Genomic DNA, 18,160 nt, shown 5'->3' on the forward strand with positions numbered 1-18,160 from the left:
ACCGAGAATATCAAATTTCAGGAATTACCTGTCACTGCGAACAACACAGTGGCCGACGGCTTTACTTAACGACCTGCAGCAGCGGTATTATGGTTGACAACGCGTCATGTCACTGGGCCACAATTGTTATCGACTGAAAAAACATTGTGGACAGTTCGAGCAAATGATTTGGCCACCCAGATCGCCCGACATGAATCCCATCGAACATGCACCGGACATAAAAGAGAGGTAACTTCCTGTACAAAATCCTGCGCCGGCAACACCTACGCAACTATGGACGGCTACACAGGCAATAGGACTCAGTACCTGTTAGGGGTACTTCCAACGACTTTTTAAGTCCAAGCCACTCCGAGATCTACATCTACATCCATAATCTGCAAGCCAACTGACGGTGTGTGGCGGAGGGTACCTTGAGTACCTCTATAGGTTCTCCCTTCTAATCCAGACTCGTATTCTTCGTGGAAAGAAAGATTGTCGGTATGCCTCTGTGTGGGCTCTAATCTCTCTGATTTTATCCTCATGGTCTCTTCGCGAGAAATACGTAGGAGGGAGCAATATACTGCTTGACTCCTCGGTGACGGTATGTTCTCGAAACTTCAACAAAAGCCCGTACAGAGCTACTGAGCTTCTCTCCTGCAGAGTCTTCCACTGGAGTTTATCTATCATCTCCGTAACGCTTTCGTGATTACTAAATGATCCTGTAACGAAGCGCGCTGCTCTCCATTGGATCTTATCCATCTGTTCTATCAACCTTATCTGGTACGGATCCCACACCGGTGAGCAGTATTCAAGCAGTGGGCGAACAAGCGTACTGTAACCCACTTCCTTTGTTTCCGGACTGAATTTCCTTGGGATTCTTCCAATGAATCTCAGTCTGGCACCTGCTTTACCACCCATTAATATTATATGGTAATTCCATTTTAAATCACTCCTAATGCCTACTCCCAGATAGTTTATGGAATTAACTGTTTCCAGTTGCTGACCTGCTATATTGTAGCTAACTGATAAAGGATCTTTCTTTGTATGTATTCGCTACATTGAGATTTAATTGCCATTCCCTGCACCATGCGTCAATTCGTTGCAGATCCTCCTGCATTTCAGTACAATTTTCCATTGTTACAACCTCTCGATACACCACAGCATCATCCGCAAAAAGCCTCAATGAACTTCCGATGTTATCTACAGGGTCATTTATGTATATCGTTAATAGCAACGGTCCTACGATACTCCCCTGCGGCACACCTGAAATTACTCTTACTTCGGAAGACCTCTCCATTGAGAATGACATGCTGTGTTCTGTTATCTAGGAAGTCTGCAATCCAATCACACAATTGGTCTGATAGTCCATATGCTCTTCCTTTGTTCATTAAACTACTGTGGGGAACTGTATCGAACGCCTTGCGGAAGTCAAGAAACACGGCATCTACCTGGGAACCCGTGTCTATGGCCCTCTGAGTCTCGTGGACGAATAGCGCGAGCTGTGTTTCACACGATCGTCTTTTTCGAAAGCCATGCTGGTTCCTACAAAATAGATTCCTACTCTCCAGAAAAGTCATTATACTCGAACATAATACGTGTTCCAAAATTCTAAAAGATATAGGTCTATAGTTCAGCACATCTGTTCGACGTCCCTTCTTGAAAACGGGGATGACCTGTGCCCTTTTCCAATCCTTTGGAACACTACGATCTTCTAGAGGCCTACGGTACACCGCTGCAAGAAGGGGGCAAGTTCCTTCGCGTACTCTGTGTAAAATCGAACTGGTATCCCATCAGGTGAAGCGGCCTTTCCACTTTTGAGCGATTTTAATTGTTTTTCTATCCCTCTGTCATCTATTTTTATACCTACCATTTTGTCATCTGTGCGACGATCTAGAGAAGGAACTACAGTGCAGTCTTCCTCTGTGAAACGGCTTTGAAAAAAGACATTTAGTATTTCGGCCTTCAGTCTGTCATCCTCTGTTTCAGTACCATTTTGGTCACAGAGTGTCTGGACATTTTGTTTTGATCCACCTACCGCTTTGACATAAGACCAAAATTTCTTAGGATTTTTCTGCCAAGTCAGTACACAGAACTTTACGTGCTGCCCTACGCCGGGAAAAAGACACGATATTAGGAGACATCCCATGATTTTGGCCAAATACCGAGAAGAGTAGAATGAATAGTCGCGAGTTGTCATTTCACGGGATGCATGTAGGAGGAAATAACATATCGGCCAACTCTTCGCTCACGGTATTTCATCGCTGAATTTCACCAAAGTTCGATGGAAACGAAATTTGTATCCCTCTACCACAGGTAAGTGGCTTCCTTTCTCACTAAACACCGTTCGACGCCCACTCCACGCTCCACGGTAGCCAACTAGCGCCGTGCACGCAACTGATATGTTTGCGGTTAGCCGTGTATTCTTAGGTGTTTATTGTAGCGTCTCCAGTGCACCATCCGCAGCCTAATATCCGCCCTCGTAGTTGTTTGGAAGCAGTCCAAGTATCCACGTTGCACCCAGAGTGTAGTCAGCCACCTGGCCGTGTGGGCGCGGAGTGTTCCCTGGCCTAGGCTTATATAGAGCCCGTCCGTGACCTTGGCGGTCAGAGTCAAGTGCGGACCACGCCCTGCCGTTAGGAGACCGCAGGAGCGCCGCCGGGGCGTTGACACCGCGGATCAGCGACCTGCCAACGGCCACCCGGGCGGGCCGCTCGTAAACCAACTCTGCTCTCCCGGATCTGGAGCCAGCAATCACCTAGCGCGGTGCTTCACACGGGGACGTAATGGCAGCGGTCGCGCATGTATACGACAAGCACTCTGAAGCATCAGCATCGCACCTGCGGAAATCACACCTCAACGATTCTGGACTTGGAGGCCACCGAACTAAACAACTGTTATTTCGGCTTCACTTAAAACTTCCGGGCTGATAGGCCGTGGTCGAACTATAAAACTGTCTCCTAACGTTTCGTCTCCGACTGCGGGAGACATCATCGGAGGTAAAGCGGCGAACTGCGAATAGGACTCGAGGAGGCGTTGATTATATAGGCAGTACAGAGGGCGCCACTGTCGATCACGTGGCGTCGGCTATGAGATTGTCTCTGGTAATGCCAACATTCACGATTGAAAGTAATCGATCGTCACGCTTGCGGTGCAACGCTGACATCCAAATTTTATCCAGTTTAACACCTTCGTCTTTCCTGTTAAAATTATTACGATGTTTATCAATCTCGATAGCCTCTCTATACAAGCGTGCATAATAATGCGAGGTTTTTGATATGACGCTCGTCTCGCTGAATTTTATTTCATGATCACCTTCCTGGTAAACATGTTCCGCTACGGCCGATTTATCCGTGTGACCTAGGCGGAAATTCCTCTTATGTTCGACATGACGGGTGTTCACACTTCTCTTTGTGGTACCGATGTAAACCTGTCCACAACTACAAGGAATTTTATATACCCCCGGTGTAGCCAAAGGGTGCCGTGCATCTTTTGCCGACCTTAAGAATTCTTTTATGTTCCTAGTAGGTCTGAAAATAGTTTCCACCCCATACTTGCCTAAAACTTTCCCAATGCGATCTGTGACCTTGCTAATGAACGGAAGAAAAACTTTGCCCCTGGACGACTGTTGTCCGTCGTTACTCCTGATTCTCTGCCTAGAGCGAAGTGCTCGATCTATATCCTTGCTAGAAAAGCCATTCTTCACGAAAGCTGGCCGTAGATGTTCAATCTCACCTTTTAAATAAACAGGTTCACAAAGTTTGTGCGCCCTGTCTACCAAAGTTTTCATTACACCTCTTTTTTGTCTAGGGTGGTGGTTTGAATCTTTGTGCAGATAACGATCAGTATGTGTGGGCTTTCTATACACCTTATGGCCCAACGTTCCGTCCGGTCGTTTAATCACAGACACATCCAGGAAGTTCAATTGCCCATTCCTTTCTGTCTCCATAGTGAACTGGATTTTCGGATTAATGCTGTTTAAATGTGTCAGGAAGGCATCCAAATCCTCTGCTCCGTGTGTCCATACTACGAACGTGTCATCGACATAGCGATACCATCTGGCTGGTCTCTTACTGGCCGTCTGCAACGCCCGTTGTTCAAAAGTCTCCATAAATAAGTTAGCCACAGCAGGAGACTTTTGAACAACGGGCGTTGCAGACGGCCAGTTTTATAGTTCGACCACGGCCTATCAGCCCGGAAGTTTTAAGTGAAGTCAATACCGGCCGTGAAAGTTTACATTGTATGTTATTTCGGCTATTATTACACACACATCTGTCTCCAGACGATCTACTTCGAAACACCCCTAAAGCAACACACGGACCGGCGTTCTGGTACCACTATTATTTCACCCCTTTCCCGCTCCACTCACGAGTGATGCTTGGGTTGAACGCCTATTAGTCAACATCCGCAAAAGCTATAATTTTTACCGTAGTGGTCATGTGGGAGGAAGTACGAGGCGTGATTTTTAAGTAAGTATCGTTTTGGAATTTAAAAAGGACGTGCTAAGATATCTCAATAATTTTATTTTTACATGAAAGCCTGTACCTTAGTCTACTTTTCTACATAATTTCCGTCAATATTGAGACACTTGTCATAACGTTGTACCAGTTTTTGAATACCCTCCTCATAGAAGTCTGCCGCCTGACTTGTTAACCACTGCATCACCACTGTTTAGACTTCGTCATCGTCTTGAAGACGCTCACCGCCCAGGTGTTTCTTCAAGTGCCGGAACAGATGGTAGTCACTGGGTGCAAGATCGGGGGTGTACGAAGGTCAGCAGAAACATACCACAAAAACTGGGAAGGATAAGTAGAGAAATCATCGACCTTCCCGGAACCACCGTCCTGGCACATAAATTGAGGGTTTTAGCGAAGCCACATTAAACGTTAACATCGAGCGCCGCACAGGGATTTGAACCGCTATACTCCCGGGCTCGAGTTCGAGGCCAGGGCCTTAACCACTTTGTAATCTCGCTCGGTAAGCCGTGCGTACTTTTTGAGAAGGGGGCGTTCAATACAAGCACAGCAGAAGCCACGTCTAACTGAAGAAGAAGTGAAGCCGGTCTGCAGGGACATTAGCGATGGTGTACAGCAGCACACAGCCGGCAATTACGGGGCCACCGCTGTGACCGCCGTCGTTATAACCGCACCGGCAACCACAGACCGCTATCTCATCACCACAGTGGTGCTCTCGCTTAATTTATTAGCTGTTCCTTTGCTTCGTAACGCTCGGCAATTGAATATTCGACACCATTACGTTTCTAAGGTTGGTTTATATGAAATAATAACGTATACAGTACTGAATTATTTGCATCTAAATTCATCCGTAAGCTCAGTGATATACAAGAGGAGATGGAAGTCTTAACATCGAACAGTAGTAAATATACTCACTCCACAACGCGACTCAGCTGAAACAATGGTAACTCTTACGACATTCAGCCAATAATAGTATTTGTACTACGTAATGTCCTGCAGGGATGTAGAGACTTCTAGAAAGCTGTTCGATGAGATAAAAACTGGAATATTTTGACGATATGGATTAGGATGATACAGGACCACCCACCATAGCAGGCGGAGTAAGGACTGCAATAGCTGGAGAACATAAAACGTTAGGGGCAAATATGAATTCACGGGAAATACGAAAGAGATGTTTTGGAATACGTGATCGTTCCATCATTAACTCTAATGTTTATTTTTCAGTACAGTTTTGAAATTACAGAGCTTAGACCTTTGTTAGTACTTTTCCAACATAACCGAAATTATTAAATTATCCTTAACGTTTAACATTGGAAACACTAAACACGATGCTCGAACCAATACGTTAGTTCTCACAAGATATTGCCTTAGAACGTCAAAAATATCCGGTCATTAGACGAACGTCAAGATACTACAGGCTTTTGTCACTAAAACCTGGGAGGCATCTGTATCAAAATGTCAAGATCATCAATATAATAAGTGAACACTATTCGTTGATTGTCGATGAATGCATCTGGAGGTCTTTCCTTACAAAAATGCGACATTCGAATAAAAATCCTGTCAAGCAAATATGTCTATGTGTTATCATAACCACGTCAGAACGTAAAATATTTTAGTCAGTCTGCAAGTGTTATACACACATCAATAAAAGTTTTACATCACCTCAGTTCCGAGAGATCCGGAACCTGTACAAATGGCTCTGAGCACTATGGGACTCAACATCTGTGGTCATCAGTCCCCTAGAACTTAGAACTACTTAAAACTAACTAACCTAAGGACATCACACACATCCATGCCCGAGGCAGGATTCGAACCTGCGACCGTAGCAGTCACGCGGTTCCGGACTGCAGCACTAGAACCCCTAGACCACCGCGGTCGGCCCGGAACCTGTACAGAAAATTGGAATATAGATCAACATAAACATCATTTCCGCCCCTTTTGCATGTTGTACCACCATACAGCGAGAACTTCAGAGGTGGTGGTCCAGATTTCTGTACGCACCGGTACCTCTAATACCCAGTAGCACGTCCTCTTGCACTGATGCCACTGATGCATGTGTTTATTCGTCATGGGATACTATCGACAACTTCATCAAGGCACTGTTGGTCCACATTGTCCGACTCCTCAACGGCGATTCGGCGCAGATCCCTCGGAGTGGTTGGTGGGTCATGTCGTCCATAAACAGCCCTTTTCAATCCATACCAGGCATGTTCGGTAGGTTGATATCTGGAGAACATACTGGCCACTCTAGTCGAGCGATGTCGTTGCCCTTAAGGAAGTCATTCACAAAATGTGCAAGACATGGGCGCGAATTGTCGTCCATGAAGACGAATGCCTCGCCAGTATGCTGACGATATGGTTGCATTATCGGTCAGAGGATGGCATTCACGTATCGCACAGCCGATACGACGCCTTCCATGACCACCATCCACCCGAAAACAGCAGGAAACCTCCACTTGCTGCACTCGCAGGACAGTGTGTCTAAGGAGTTCAGCCTGACCGGGTTACCTCCAAACACGTCTCCTACGATTGTCTGGTTGAAGGCACATGCGACACTCATCGTTGAGGAGAACGTGATACCAATCCTGAGTGGTCCATTCAACATGTTGTTGGGCCCATCTGTACCGCGCTGGATGGTGTCGTGCTTGCAAAGGTGGACCTCGCCATGGACGTTGGGACTGATGTTGCGCACAATTTGAGTCGTAACAGGACGTCCTGTGGCTGTACGAAAAGCATTATTCAACATGGTGGCGTTGCTACAGTAGTAGCCCTTGGGCGGCCTGAGCGAAGCATGGCATCGACAATTCATGTCTCTCTGTATCTCCTCCATGTCCGAACAACATCGATTTGGTTCACTTCGAGACGCCTGGACACTTTCCTTGTTGAGAGCCCTTCCTGGCACAAAGTAAGAATGCGGACGAGATCGAACCTCGGTATTGACCGTCTAGGGCATGGTTGAACTACAGACAACACGAGCCGTGTTCTTCCTTCCCGGTGGAATGCCTGGAACTGATGCTCTGTCGGACCCCCTCCGTCTAGTGGGCGCTGCTCATGCATTGTTGTTTACATCTTTGAGCGGGTTTAGGACACCTCTGAAGAGTCAAAGGGACTGTGAGTGTGACACAATATCCACAGTCAACGTCTATCTTCAGGAGTTCTGGGAACCGGGGTGACGCAAAACGTTTTTTGATGTGTGTATATGCTCACTCGTTTACGGAGAACGATCACAGATCCCTCGTCCAGTTAAAAAATCTATGTGGTCTAGGAATGGGCAGACTTAGACCTATAGCTGAACCTGAAGTTCCTTTTGAAGCAAAATTTTACCATGCCAGCGTCTTTATTTTACCAACACGCGAAGATGAGAATCATACATTCCTTGAAAGAAAGAAGTAGAATCAAAAGCGAAATTTGTGGCTACAAAATATGTTTATATGTTAAGTGTTAATATTGTAAGGAAGTAATTCGTTAGACAGCTGAAGGACTTAATAGCGCATATTATCAAAACCACTGTGAATGCACTACTGTCCGAAACAACATCTTTAACTACCGTCTGACTGCAAGCATCTTCCCAACAGTCTGGAAGCAGGGACTCATGTCATTAGCCCAGAAGGAAAATGTCCCAACGAACCCTCCAACTACCGTCCCATGTGCCTTTAACCGTTAACTCTAAGGATTGTACGGAACCAAATGATCCGCATAAAGTTCAGGAAAGGAAGAACTACACGCTATTAACATAACATATAATGCCTTCATTAGACGTTTAGTCTCCCAGTGCTATGTCTATAGTGTTACACGTAACTTACGTATTATCAAACACCCCTAGCCGTCCCTACGATGTTTTTTATTATGTGGATATCAGCCGCCGGTGCTTCACTGCACAATCCTCTGGCCGCAGCTGACCCTGAGGGGATTAACTCCAGTCATATACAGATTCCATCAGTGGTCAATATCTATGAACTTTTTTTCGCAGGCAACTACGTAGATGATGGTAGGAGACACAACATCGTCGATGGCCACTGATGGTACCAAGTAGACGATTGATGTTAATTAACCCCCTCAGCGTCAGTTAAGGCCTGGAGATGGTGTACTGAAGCACCTAAACTGTTGACCATATAATCAATAACGTCGTAAGGACGGCTGTAGGTGTTCCATTTCATTACATAAGCGAACGGCCAAAGTCCTTAAACCCGTCACGAGGATGAAGATACAAAAGCTTTACATATTAATTGTCACATTTCTTACTTTGTCATCTTCATCACTTATCTTTCAAAAATAATAAATTTATATATTGTTGATTTAAACCCACTAAGGAGTGCTTTAGTTCTTCTTCGATGCTCTAGGTGGTGGGGCACAAGACTCTACCATAGCACAAAATTCGATCTTCTACCTCAAGATCAGAGATCCTAGCCGAATGCAAGTCCTTTAGTACTTCATTAAGCCACAGGCTTTCAGTCTTGTAGCTTTTAACCAATTAGAAGATCTTCTTGCTAAGCCTATTGTTGTTCATTCGTTGTAGGTGCCCATAGAACTTGAACCTCCTACATCGCATACTGGTGTTGGCTGTTTCTAACTGGTGATACAGTTCAGAATTAGACTTCAGTCGGTAGGTTCCATCTGGGAACAATCTCGGGCCATGAATTTTTCTGAGGATACGTCTTTCGGCTCACTCCAGGTCATCCATCGTACCTTTTCTGTTCATCGAGAGGGTCTCTGAGGCATACAAAAATGGTTCAAATGGTTCTGAGCACTATCGGACTTAACATCTGAGGTCATCAGTCCCCTAGAACTTAGAACTACTTAAACCTAACTAACCTAAGGACATCACGCACATCCATGCCCGAGGCAGGATTCTAACCTGCGACCATAACGGTCACGCGGTTCCAGACAGAAGCGCCTAGAACCGCTCGGCCACCCCGGCCGGCTTGAGGCATACAGAAACTGTGGTCTGCAGCAGTTCTGTAATGACAGACCTTAGCATTCTTCTTGTTACGCCTTTCTAAGATGGAGGTGCCGTCTCTACCAATGGGGTGGACCCATTCACCAAGATAACGAAAGCGATTGGCCCTCCCAATCGTTCCATGTATAGTCGTCAAAGGGGTGGTACTGGAGTGGCTGTTCTCAAAGTATTCGGTCTTGTCATACGGTATTTGTAACCCTGACTTCACTGCTATCTCATGCAGGGCTTGGACAGTAGTGACAGCATCCTTAGAGTTGTTGGTTAAGATTGCAATGTCATCTGCGAAAGCAAGGCATTTATATTATAAGTTTGATGGAAATAATTTTTCCATCTATAACACATTCAGCTGTTTAGCTGTCGGTGTCACCATACCATCCTGTATGATTAAAAAAAAAAGCGAAGCACCCTGAAAGAGAGGAAGAAACGAAATGGATCTACACGGTTGACAGGTTATGCGATGTTATTTCAGTCATTACAAAACAGAGTCAAATATACAAAGAATTTGGCAGGATGAAGCCACTTACCACTATGACGCTGCACCCCATATGCAATGGATGCATGAACTATTTCGATTGCGGAGGGAGTTATAAAGCCGTCGTATCCTCTCCTGAGGCACGATGGCCCACAACTGATGCAGCTGGTCATGGACATGCTATATACAGGCGCTGGACTGGTGTTGACGTTCGAGGTGGTCTGACAAATTATTCATTGTCCAAATATAAAGCATGGTTGCGATTCAGCGACTGTACGGATTAGAAGAGATTGAAAAAAATCAGCCAAACATTTTGAACGATCAATTGCAGTTCGCGAGTAATCACTTCTTTAATGGCTTGAAACCGCTGCTAACGGTCACATATCACGTGTTTACCGACCTCTGCTAAGATCGACGAATGTGCCGTTTTCCTCAAAATACTTCCTCTCAACAGCTGAGCTATTTGCGTTTCACATCACTGGGTTTCATTTTCCGTGGCCTTTTCAGCACATGTTGCTAAAGTTGGTATTGAAAGAAAATTTTATTTCGTACTATGATTTACATTTTATAGCATCAGTACAGTTAAGCAAAAGGTTCTCATTTTTTATGTTCGATGTAACTTTACCCATTTCACTCTTTCTTCCACATTTTTGTGACAGAACTAATTGTTTGGTTTACAGTTATTATCTTACGCACGCTAAATTTCACGGCAATGTCACTGGTTCATAAAATTTTTACAGATAATTTCATGTTCAATGTATACTTCTTAAATTTATTGCACTTATTACTGGCCTTCTATAAGAAATTTTTATTTGCTTTAATGTAAAATTATGTCACTTTACACGGTCAAGAAGCAATGCTCACCCGCATGTGTATAGCGCCCACTGCATTCCAATTTTTCATTGTCGCTTTATAACACTATCACTACCTCTCGTTTATGTTCTGAAACTATGTTGTTAACCAATTATGGTATATAGAAGCAGTACAATGTTACCCTCTCTAAGGATTTTTGTAGTTTTGACCGTGAAGTGCCTAAAGGAGGTTGCCTGTCGGACATGAAATTTAGAATTACGTAAATACATAACTAGAAACAGATACTGTTTAGAAACTCTTTTCATTAATCAAATTCCTCTAATGATAAAGAATACGGTCGCCAGCCCAATTAGGCATAGAAATGTGTGACATTCCTTTTTAAAGAAAAAGTAAGCAGTTTTAGTGGAAAGACATAGCCGATACTTTTCAGGTACGAAAGTGCAATGAACCAAGCCACAAGCATATCAAGCATATAGAAATGGTAAAGTAGGTACTGACAGTCATAACAGAAGAAACCTATTTTCATAAACTCATTAAATACTAACACACATTAGTATTCAAGGCCAAGTCAAACTAAATAGATTCACTCACATTACACATGCAAGTCACTGTTGAACTGGAAATTGGCCATGGCCTAGTCTTCCTTCAACAGATATTTTCTGTACAGTACAAATTTAAATACTATTCACATGCAGTAAGATTCACACCATTCTTTAAAGTCAAAGAAGTAACTTTTCTCATAGATAATGACATTCCTAGTCACTTTACCTTCAGTGAGGATAAAACAGTAAGTGAATACTCATAATTGATATTACACTTTTTTAGAACACAATGATCACAGAACTCAACATAAATATGAAGAGTAGTTATAACTTTTCATAATCAAGTAATTTAGTGTATTTCAGCTACTTTCAATGTGGGTGAGGGGGAGCCTTTAATCTTGACCACTGTAGTAATGCAAATTAAACACACTTTCATAATGCTTCAGTCCATAACTGCGCGACTGCTACGATCGCAGGTTCGAATCCTGCCTCGGGCATGGATGTATATAATGTCATTAGGTTAGTTAGGTTTAAGTAGTTCTAAGTTTTAGAGGACTGATGACCTCAGATGTTAAGTCCCATACTGCTCAGAGCCATTTGAACACTTTCATAAACAATCTAAAGAATGCCAACTATTCCTAATTAGGCTGGCGACCGTATTCTTTATCATTAGAGCAATTTGATTAATGAAAACAATTTCTAAACTGTATCTGTTTCTAGTTGTGTATTTACGTAATTCTAAATTTCATGTCCGATAGGCAACCTCCTTTAGGCATTTCACGGTTAAAACTAGGAAAATCCTTACAGAAGGTAACATTGTACTGCTTCTATATACTATTATCGGTTAGCAAAATAGTTTCAGAACATGAACGAGAGGCAGTGATAGTGTTATAGCTTAAGCTTCCGTACTGTTAAGCAGAAGTTTGCTTTCTAGTGACGTTGTTTTAGCTCCTATTTGTTCTTCTTTCCCCATGCATTTCTAACAGTGGTCTTTTGTAAATGGAACTCTACCTTCTGCTCGATGAATTTACGTACAGTATTACTCTGTCAGCAAATGTATTAAGAGATTTTATACATAATGTATAACTGTAAATTGATTGCATTATGAGTAGCCTTGCAGATGAATTTTTCATTCTCACGTTAATGAAAAATGCTGTTACTTAGCACAAGCAAGGCGTAGTTCTTACGTGCATGTATTTAGCACCCACTGCATCCCGATTTTTCCTTATCGCTTGAGCCTGTACCTGTGAGCAGTTGACCTTTGTCTCTCGCATGATGAATATTTACGTTATGCATATATTTTATGCTTTGGACTCCTGTTATAATTTTATGTAGACAAGAGCCTTTACCTGTAGGCGAATACATTTGTGCATTTATTCTGACGTAAGGTGAGTGTAATCTGTCTGCTGTCGTATGTGATGTTTCTGGCTTTTGTTTCGGTTTTATGTATGACAAGAGCCGCTCGGCCTCAGCTAATACAATTTAACATCATGTTATGTAACAATTGAATGCGCTTACCTCATAAGTATTGCTCTATTATTAATATTTTGTTGTGTATGTAAAAGAGTTTTGAACCGTTTATATACATTTTTAGGGTCCATTCCTTCTGAAAAATATAATTTTATAACTATCGAAACCTTGGTCAACAGCTAAATAAACCTTTAGTTTGCAACTGGTTGGCTGGTTTTTTCAAGCTCTTCTTTTTCTATTGTAGACAGATCCGGGGATCATGCTCACCGTGGAAGTACCTCAGCATCGCGGAGGTAGTTTGTAGAGACACGACCATTAATGGACAAGCACTGAGCAGTTGAAAAATGGCGCAATAATCCTGTCACATGAGGGATAACACAAGACGACGCAGCGTGTCCGTGACGTAATCTTATGCCGTCAGAGTTCACTCAGTCGCTATTAGGCGTGGCCTGAAGTCAAACGCCATGGCCCCCAACACATTGCCGCCAGGAGTAAAACTGTTGTGTTTCTTCAAAACATTGGAAGGATAGGACCTCTCCTCAAGTCGCTCTCATATTCGCCGACGACCGCCAGAACCGCGAGTCATCACTGAACACAATGCGGCGACATTCACCAGCATTACATGCTCGCTGGTCATAGCACGATTCCAAATGCTTCCGTTTGTGTTGTGGTGTTAATGGCAGCCAACATACGGAACGATAATTCCCTGCTGTTACAAGACGACATACAAGTTTACAGAGAGTCCATTGCAGATACGGAGGGATCACGACGTGATCGGTTCAAACCAGGGTGATGGTCAGACTTGGTAGGATGAAACCTAGACAACTAGTATGTCTGCTTGGCCGTTCCTGTGCAGTCGAACATCAGGCCAGTGCCACGATTGAAAACACTTCGGATCTGAATAGTGCACAACTCGGCCAGCCGGCCAAATGGAGATCCACTTTTCACAGCCAAAAGGTGCTGACCACGCTGTCTCACATGAGCATGTTGCGTCGTCGTTTCCTTCACAGTGATCAATCAATATCTGGTATTTGTCACGTCTCTTATACACCTTTTCAGGGCTGGTAACCACAGTAATGCTATTACACTTGTCACAGAGAGCTGAAACTCTAATCATTTTCATAGACCACTGGTCATTAAAGTTGCTACATCACGAAGATGACGCGAAATGTAACCGACAGGAATAAGATGCTGTGATATGCAAATGATTAGCTTTTCAGAGCATTCACACAAGGCTGGCGCCGGTGGTGACACCTACAACGTGCTGACATGAGGGAAGTTTCCAACCGATTCCTCACACACAAACACCAGTTGACCGGCGTCGCCTGGTGAAACGTTGTTATGATGCCTCGTGTAAGGAGGAGAAATGCGTACCATCACGTTTCCGACTTTGATAAAGGTCGGATTGTAGCCTATCGCGATTGCGGTTTATCGTATCGCTACGTTGTTGCTCGCCTTCGTCGAGATCCAATGACTGTTAGCAGAATATGGAATTGGTGGGTTCAGGAGGGTAATACGGAACGCAGTGCTGGATACCAACGGCCTCGTATCACCAGCAGCCGAGATGACAGGAATCTAATGGCTCTGAGCACTATGGGACTTAACATCTATGGTCATCAGTCACAGGCATCTTATCCGCATGGCTGTAACGGATCGAGGAGCCACGTCTCGATCACTGAGTCAGCAGATGGAGACGTTTGCAAGACAACAACCATCTGCACGAACAGTTCGACGACGTTTGTAACAGCATGGACTATCAGCTCGGAGACCACGGCTGGGGTTACCCCTGACGCTGCATCACAGACAGCAGCGCCTGCGATGGTGTACTGAACGACGAACCTGGGTGCACGAATGGCAAAACGGCACTTCTTCAGATGAATCCAGGTTCTGTTTACAGCATTATGATATTCGCATCCGTGTTTGGCGACATCGCGGTGAACGGACAGTGGAATCGTGAATTCGTCATCGCCATACTGGCGTATCACCTGACGTGATGGTATGGGGTACCAACGGTTACACGTCTCGGTCCCCTCTTGTTCACATTGACGGCACTCTGAACAGTGGACGTTACATTTCAGATGTGTTACGACCCGTGGCTCTACCCTTCATTCGATCCCTGCGAAACCCTACATTTCAGCAGATTAATGCACGACCGCATGTTGCAGGTCCTGTTCGGGCCTTTCTGGATACAGAAAATGTTCGAACTGCTGCCCTGGCCAGCACATTCTCCAGATCTCTCACCAATTGAAAACGTCTGGTCAATGGTGGCCGAGCAACTGGCTCGTGACAATACGCCAGTCACTACTCCTGATGAACTGTGGAATCGTGTTGAAGCTGCCTGGGCAGCTGTACCTGTACACACCACCCAAGCTCTGTTTGACTCAATGCCCAGGCGTATCAAGACCGCTATTACGGCCAGAGGTGGTTGTTCTGGGTACTGATTTCTCAGGATCTATGCACCCAAATTGTGTGAAAATGTAATCACATGTCAGTTCTAGTATAATATATTTGTCCAATGAATACCCGTTTATGATCTGAATTTCTTCTTGGTGTAGCAATTTTAATGGTCAGTAGTGTATTTGCTAATGTTGTGTCGACGCACAAGTTACACTGACATACGACCGTGTCTTCGCCGTGCGGGATTAGCCGAGCGGTCTAGGGCACTGCAGTCATGGACTGTGCAGCTGGTCCCGGCAGAGGTTCGAGTCCTCCCTCGGGCATGGGTGTGTGTGTTTGCCCTTAGGATAATTTAGGTTAAGTAGTGTGAAAGCTTAGGGACTGATGACCTTAGCAGTTAAGTCCCGTAAGATTTGACACATTTTTTTTGACCGTATCTTCTGAGTCCTTCACTTGCTTTGACAGGCAGTGTATTTGAAATGCTGGAGAGGTGCGTTCCAGCACTGGTGGTAATCGCGATGTGTTGGCTCGCTGTGCAGGAAAGAACACCGCAGCGTAGCGGATGAGCAGCAAGAGGAGGAGGACGAGCAGGGACCGCTGCGCTACTACGGCGGCGCCTCGGGCATCTGGGACCCGACCACTGGGCGGCGCATAGAGGAGCACAGGGCGCCGTCCGACACGGTCGCCATCCAGCCGCCACCAGAAGGTAAGGCGGCGAAGCGTCCGGAACTGTCCCAGCAAGGGGGCAACAGGCTCTGGGGCAGTGAAGTCGCGCCACAAGTCTCTACCACCAAACGGCAACTGATAATACCTTTTTTTTTTTTTGCATGTTTCAAATTGTCTATCCCGTTTTATTGTTTCCTTACTACCGGGTTGCTATAGTTAAAGTGCAGCTACTCACGGAGGTCCAGTGTGTGCTGTAACTATAGTATGGCAGTGAAACTTGGTGTATATACTAACGCTTTAATGCAGAACCAAATTACGCTGGAAAAATATCACTTCCAATTTTTACCACCAGGCGCAAATCTGGCGCTATGGATGCAATAAAGAGGTATGAAAATGTTTCCATATGTAATGGATTAGGAATGTTATTAGGGCAGAAAGGTCAAGCAATTGAAAAAGACTTGCTGATTTTATTATTAACCACCGCTTGCTCAATACGTATGTTTCTGTATAGGGTCAACCTTAAACAAAACACATTTTTTTGTTTTTTAACCAAAACATGCTTCACTGCAGTTGCAGCATTTTCAGTGGGCTTTTATTTTCCAACTGTTAAAGATAAGGAGTGTTCTTTGCTGTTTGTATATATGTAGCTAGTAGTTTTTAAATCGTAATCATAGATATTCGAAAAAAACACGTAAATCACGAATTCATACCTTTAACCACATGGTGTGGTTTTTCTTATGTGTTGTGTTCTACAGTGACCGTTTTTTTGCACAGTCTGTCATCTGTAACCACTTACGAGGTGCGGCTAGAAAAAAACCGGACTGATGCTGGAAAAAACATTTATTTACAATTATTTACAATTTCATGTTATCTCCTTCAATGTACTCTCCTCCTCGGTCTCTACACCGCTCCATACGAATTTTCCACTGTTCATAGCAATGCTGCAGATCATTTTCGGTAAGTCCATACATTACTTCCGTCGCTTTTTCTTTTACTGCTTCAACAGTCTCAAATCTAGTTCCTTTCAAAGCTGACTTGACTTTAGCGTAAAGAAAAAAGTCACAGGGGGCCAAATCAGGTGAGTAGGGTGGATGATCTAAGATGGGAATGTTGTGTTTTGCCAAAAACGTCTTCACTGACAACGCACTGTGAGCTGGGGCATTGTCTTGGTGAAGGATCCATGACTTTTTTTCTCCACAAATCGTTCCGTTTTCTCCGTACTCGCTCACGTAGGGTAGCCAGGACGCTAATGTAGTAATGCTGATTCACTGTTTGTCCCTCTGGTACCCAATCAATGTGCACAATCCCTTTGATGTCAAAAAAAAAACAATCATCATTGCCTTGAATTTCGATTTTGACATTCGTGCTTTTTTTTGTCGTGGAGAACCAGGAGTTTTCCAATGCATCGATTGGCGTTTAGTTTCGGGATCGTAAGTAAAAAACCACGATTCATCGCAAGTAATAACATTTTGTAGGAAGGTGGGATCACTTTCAATGTTTGCCAGGATGTCAGAACAAATCATTCTTCGGCGTTCCTTCTGTTCAATTGTGAGACGCTTGTGAACCATTTTTGAACACACTTTGTTCATGTTGAAACTTTCATGAAGAATCTGCCTAACACTTTCCTTGTCAACTCCTGTTAACTCAGACACTGCTCTGATTGTTAAACGGCGATCTTGTCGAACAAGTTTACCGATTTTTTCAATGTTTGCATCAGTTTTTGCTGACAATGGTCTGCCAGTGCGAGTGTCATCACTGGTGTCTTCGCGGCCATCTTTAAATCGTTTAAACCACTCAAACACTTGTGTTCGCGATAAACAATTATCGCCGTACACTTGTTGTAACATTACAAACGTTTCACTTGCAGATTTTCCTAGTTTGAAACAAAATTTGATGTTAACACGCTGTTCTTTCTGTACACTCAACATTTTCCGACGCACAGACAAAACGTCAACTACTTAAAACAGACGCCACGGGCAGACTGAGTGCAGGAGGCAGATGAAACTCGAGCAGTAGGCGGAGCGAGAGTCACGTGACAGGCCACGCGACTTTCAGCCTTATTGCATTCGTTTTATTGTTTCACCAGTACTAGTCCGGTTTTTTTCTAGCCACACCTCGTATAGCTTAAAGTAGACAAATTGTTTAAGCCAAAATTACGATTTTAAAACTTGTTATTTCTATGTCCGAAATTATTTAATTCTATGTGTGTGTCTATTTACATAATGTTTCACTTACGTTTTCCTTTTAATCATCTTCATCACCGTCGAACACTATATATTGAGTTACACCTTCAATTGTTCCACTGCCCGCCGTGTTTGTTTTTACAGCTGGTAAAACAGTGAAACAGTTACAGTACAGTGACAACTCAATATATAGTCTTCGGCAGAGATGA

General features: G+C 44.0%; 1 protein-coding gene across 1 annotated transcript in view; it reads left to right on the forward strand.

Annotated features, from left to right (window-relative positions):
* The window catches only part of LOC126202959 (translation initiation factor IF-2-like), a 138,068-nt gene that overhangs the window by 92,982 nt on the left and 26,926 nt on the right, over window positions 1-18,160 (forward strand). Inside the window, exon 3 of the mRNA XM_049937079.1 lies at window positions 15,642-15,808. Coding sequence (XP_049793036.1) covers window positions 15,642-15,808 — 167 coding nt within the window. The remainder of the gene's footprint in view (window positions 1-15,641; window positions 15,809-18,160) is intronic.

The sequence above is a fragment of the Schistocerca nitens genome, chromosome 9 (genome assembly GCF_023898315.1).
Source record: "Schistocerca nitens isolate TAMUIC-IGC-003100 chromosome 9, iqSchNite1.1, whole genome shotgun sequence".
Taxonomy (NCBI): Eukaryota; Metazoa; Arthropoda; class Insecta; order Orthoptera; family Acrididae; genus Schistocerca; species Schistocerca nitens.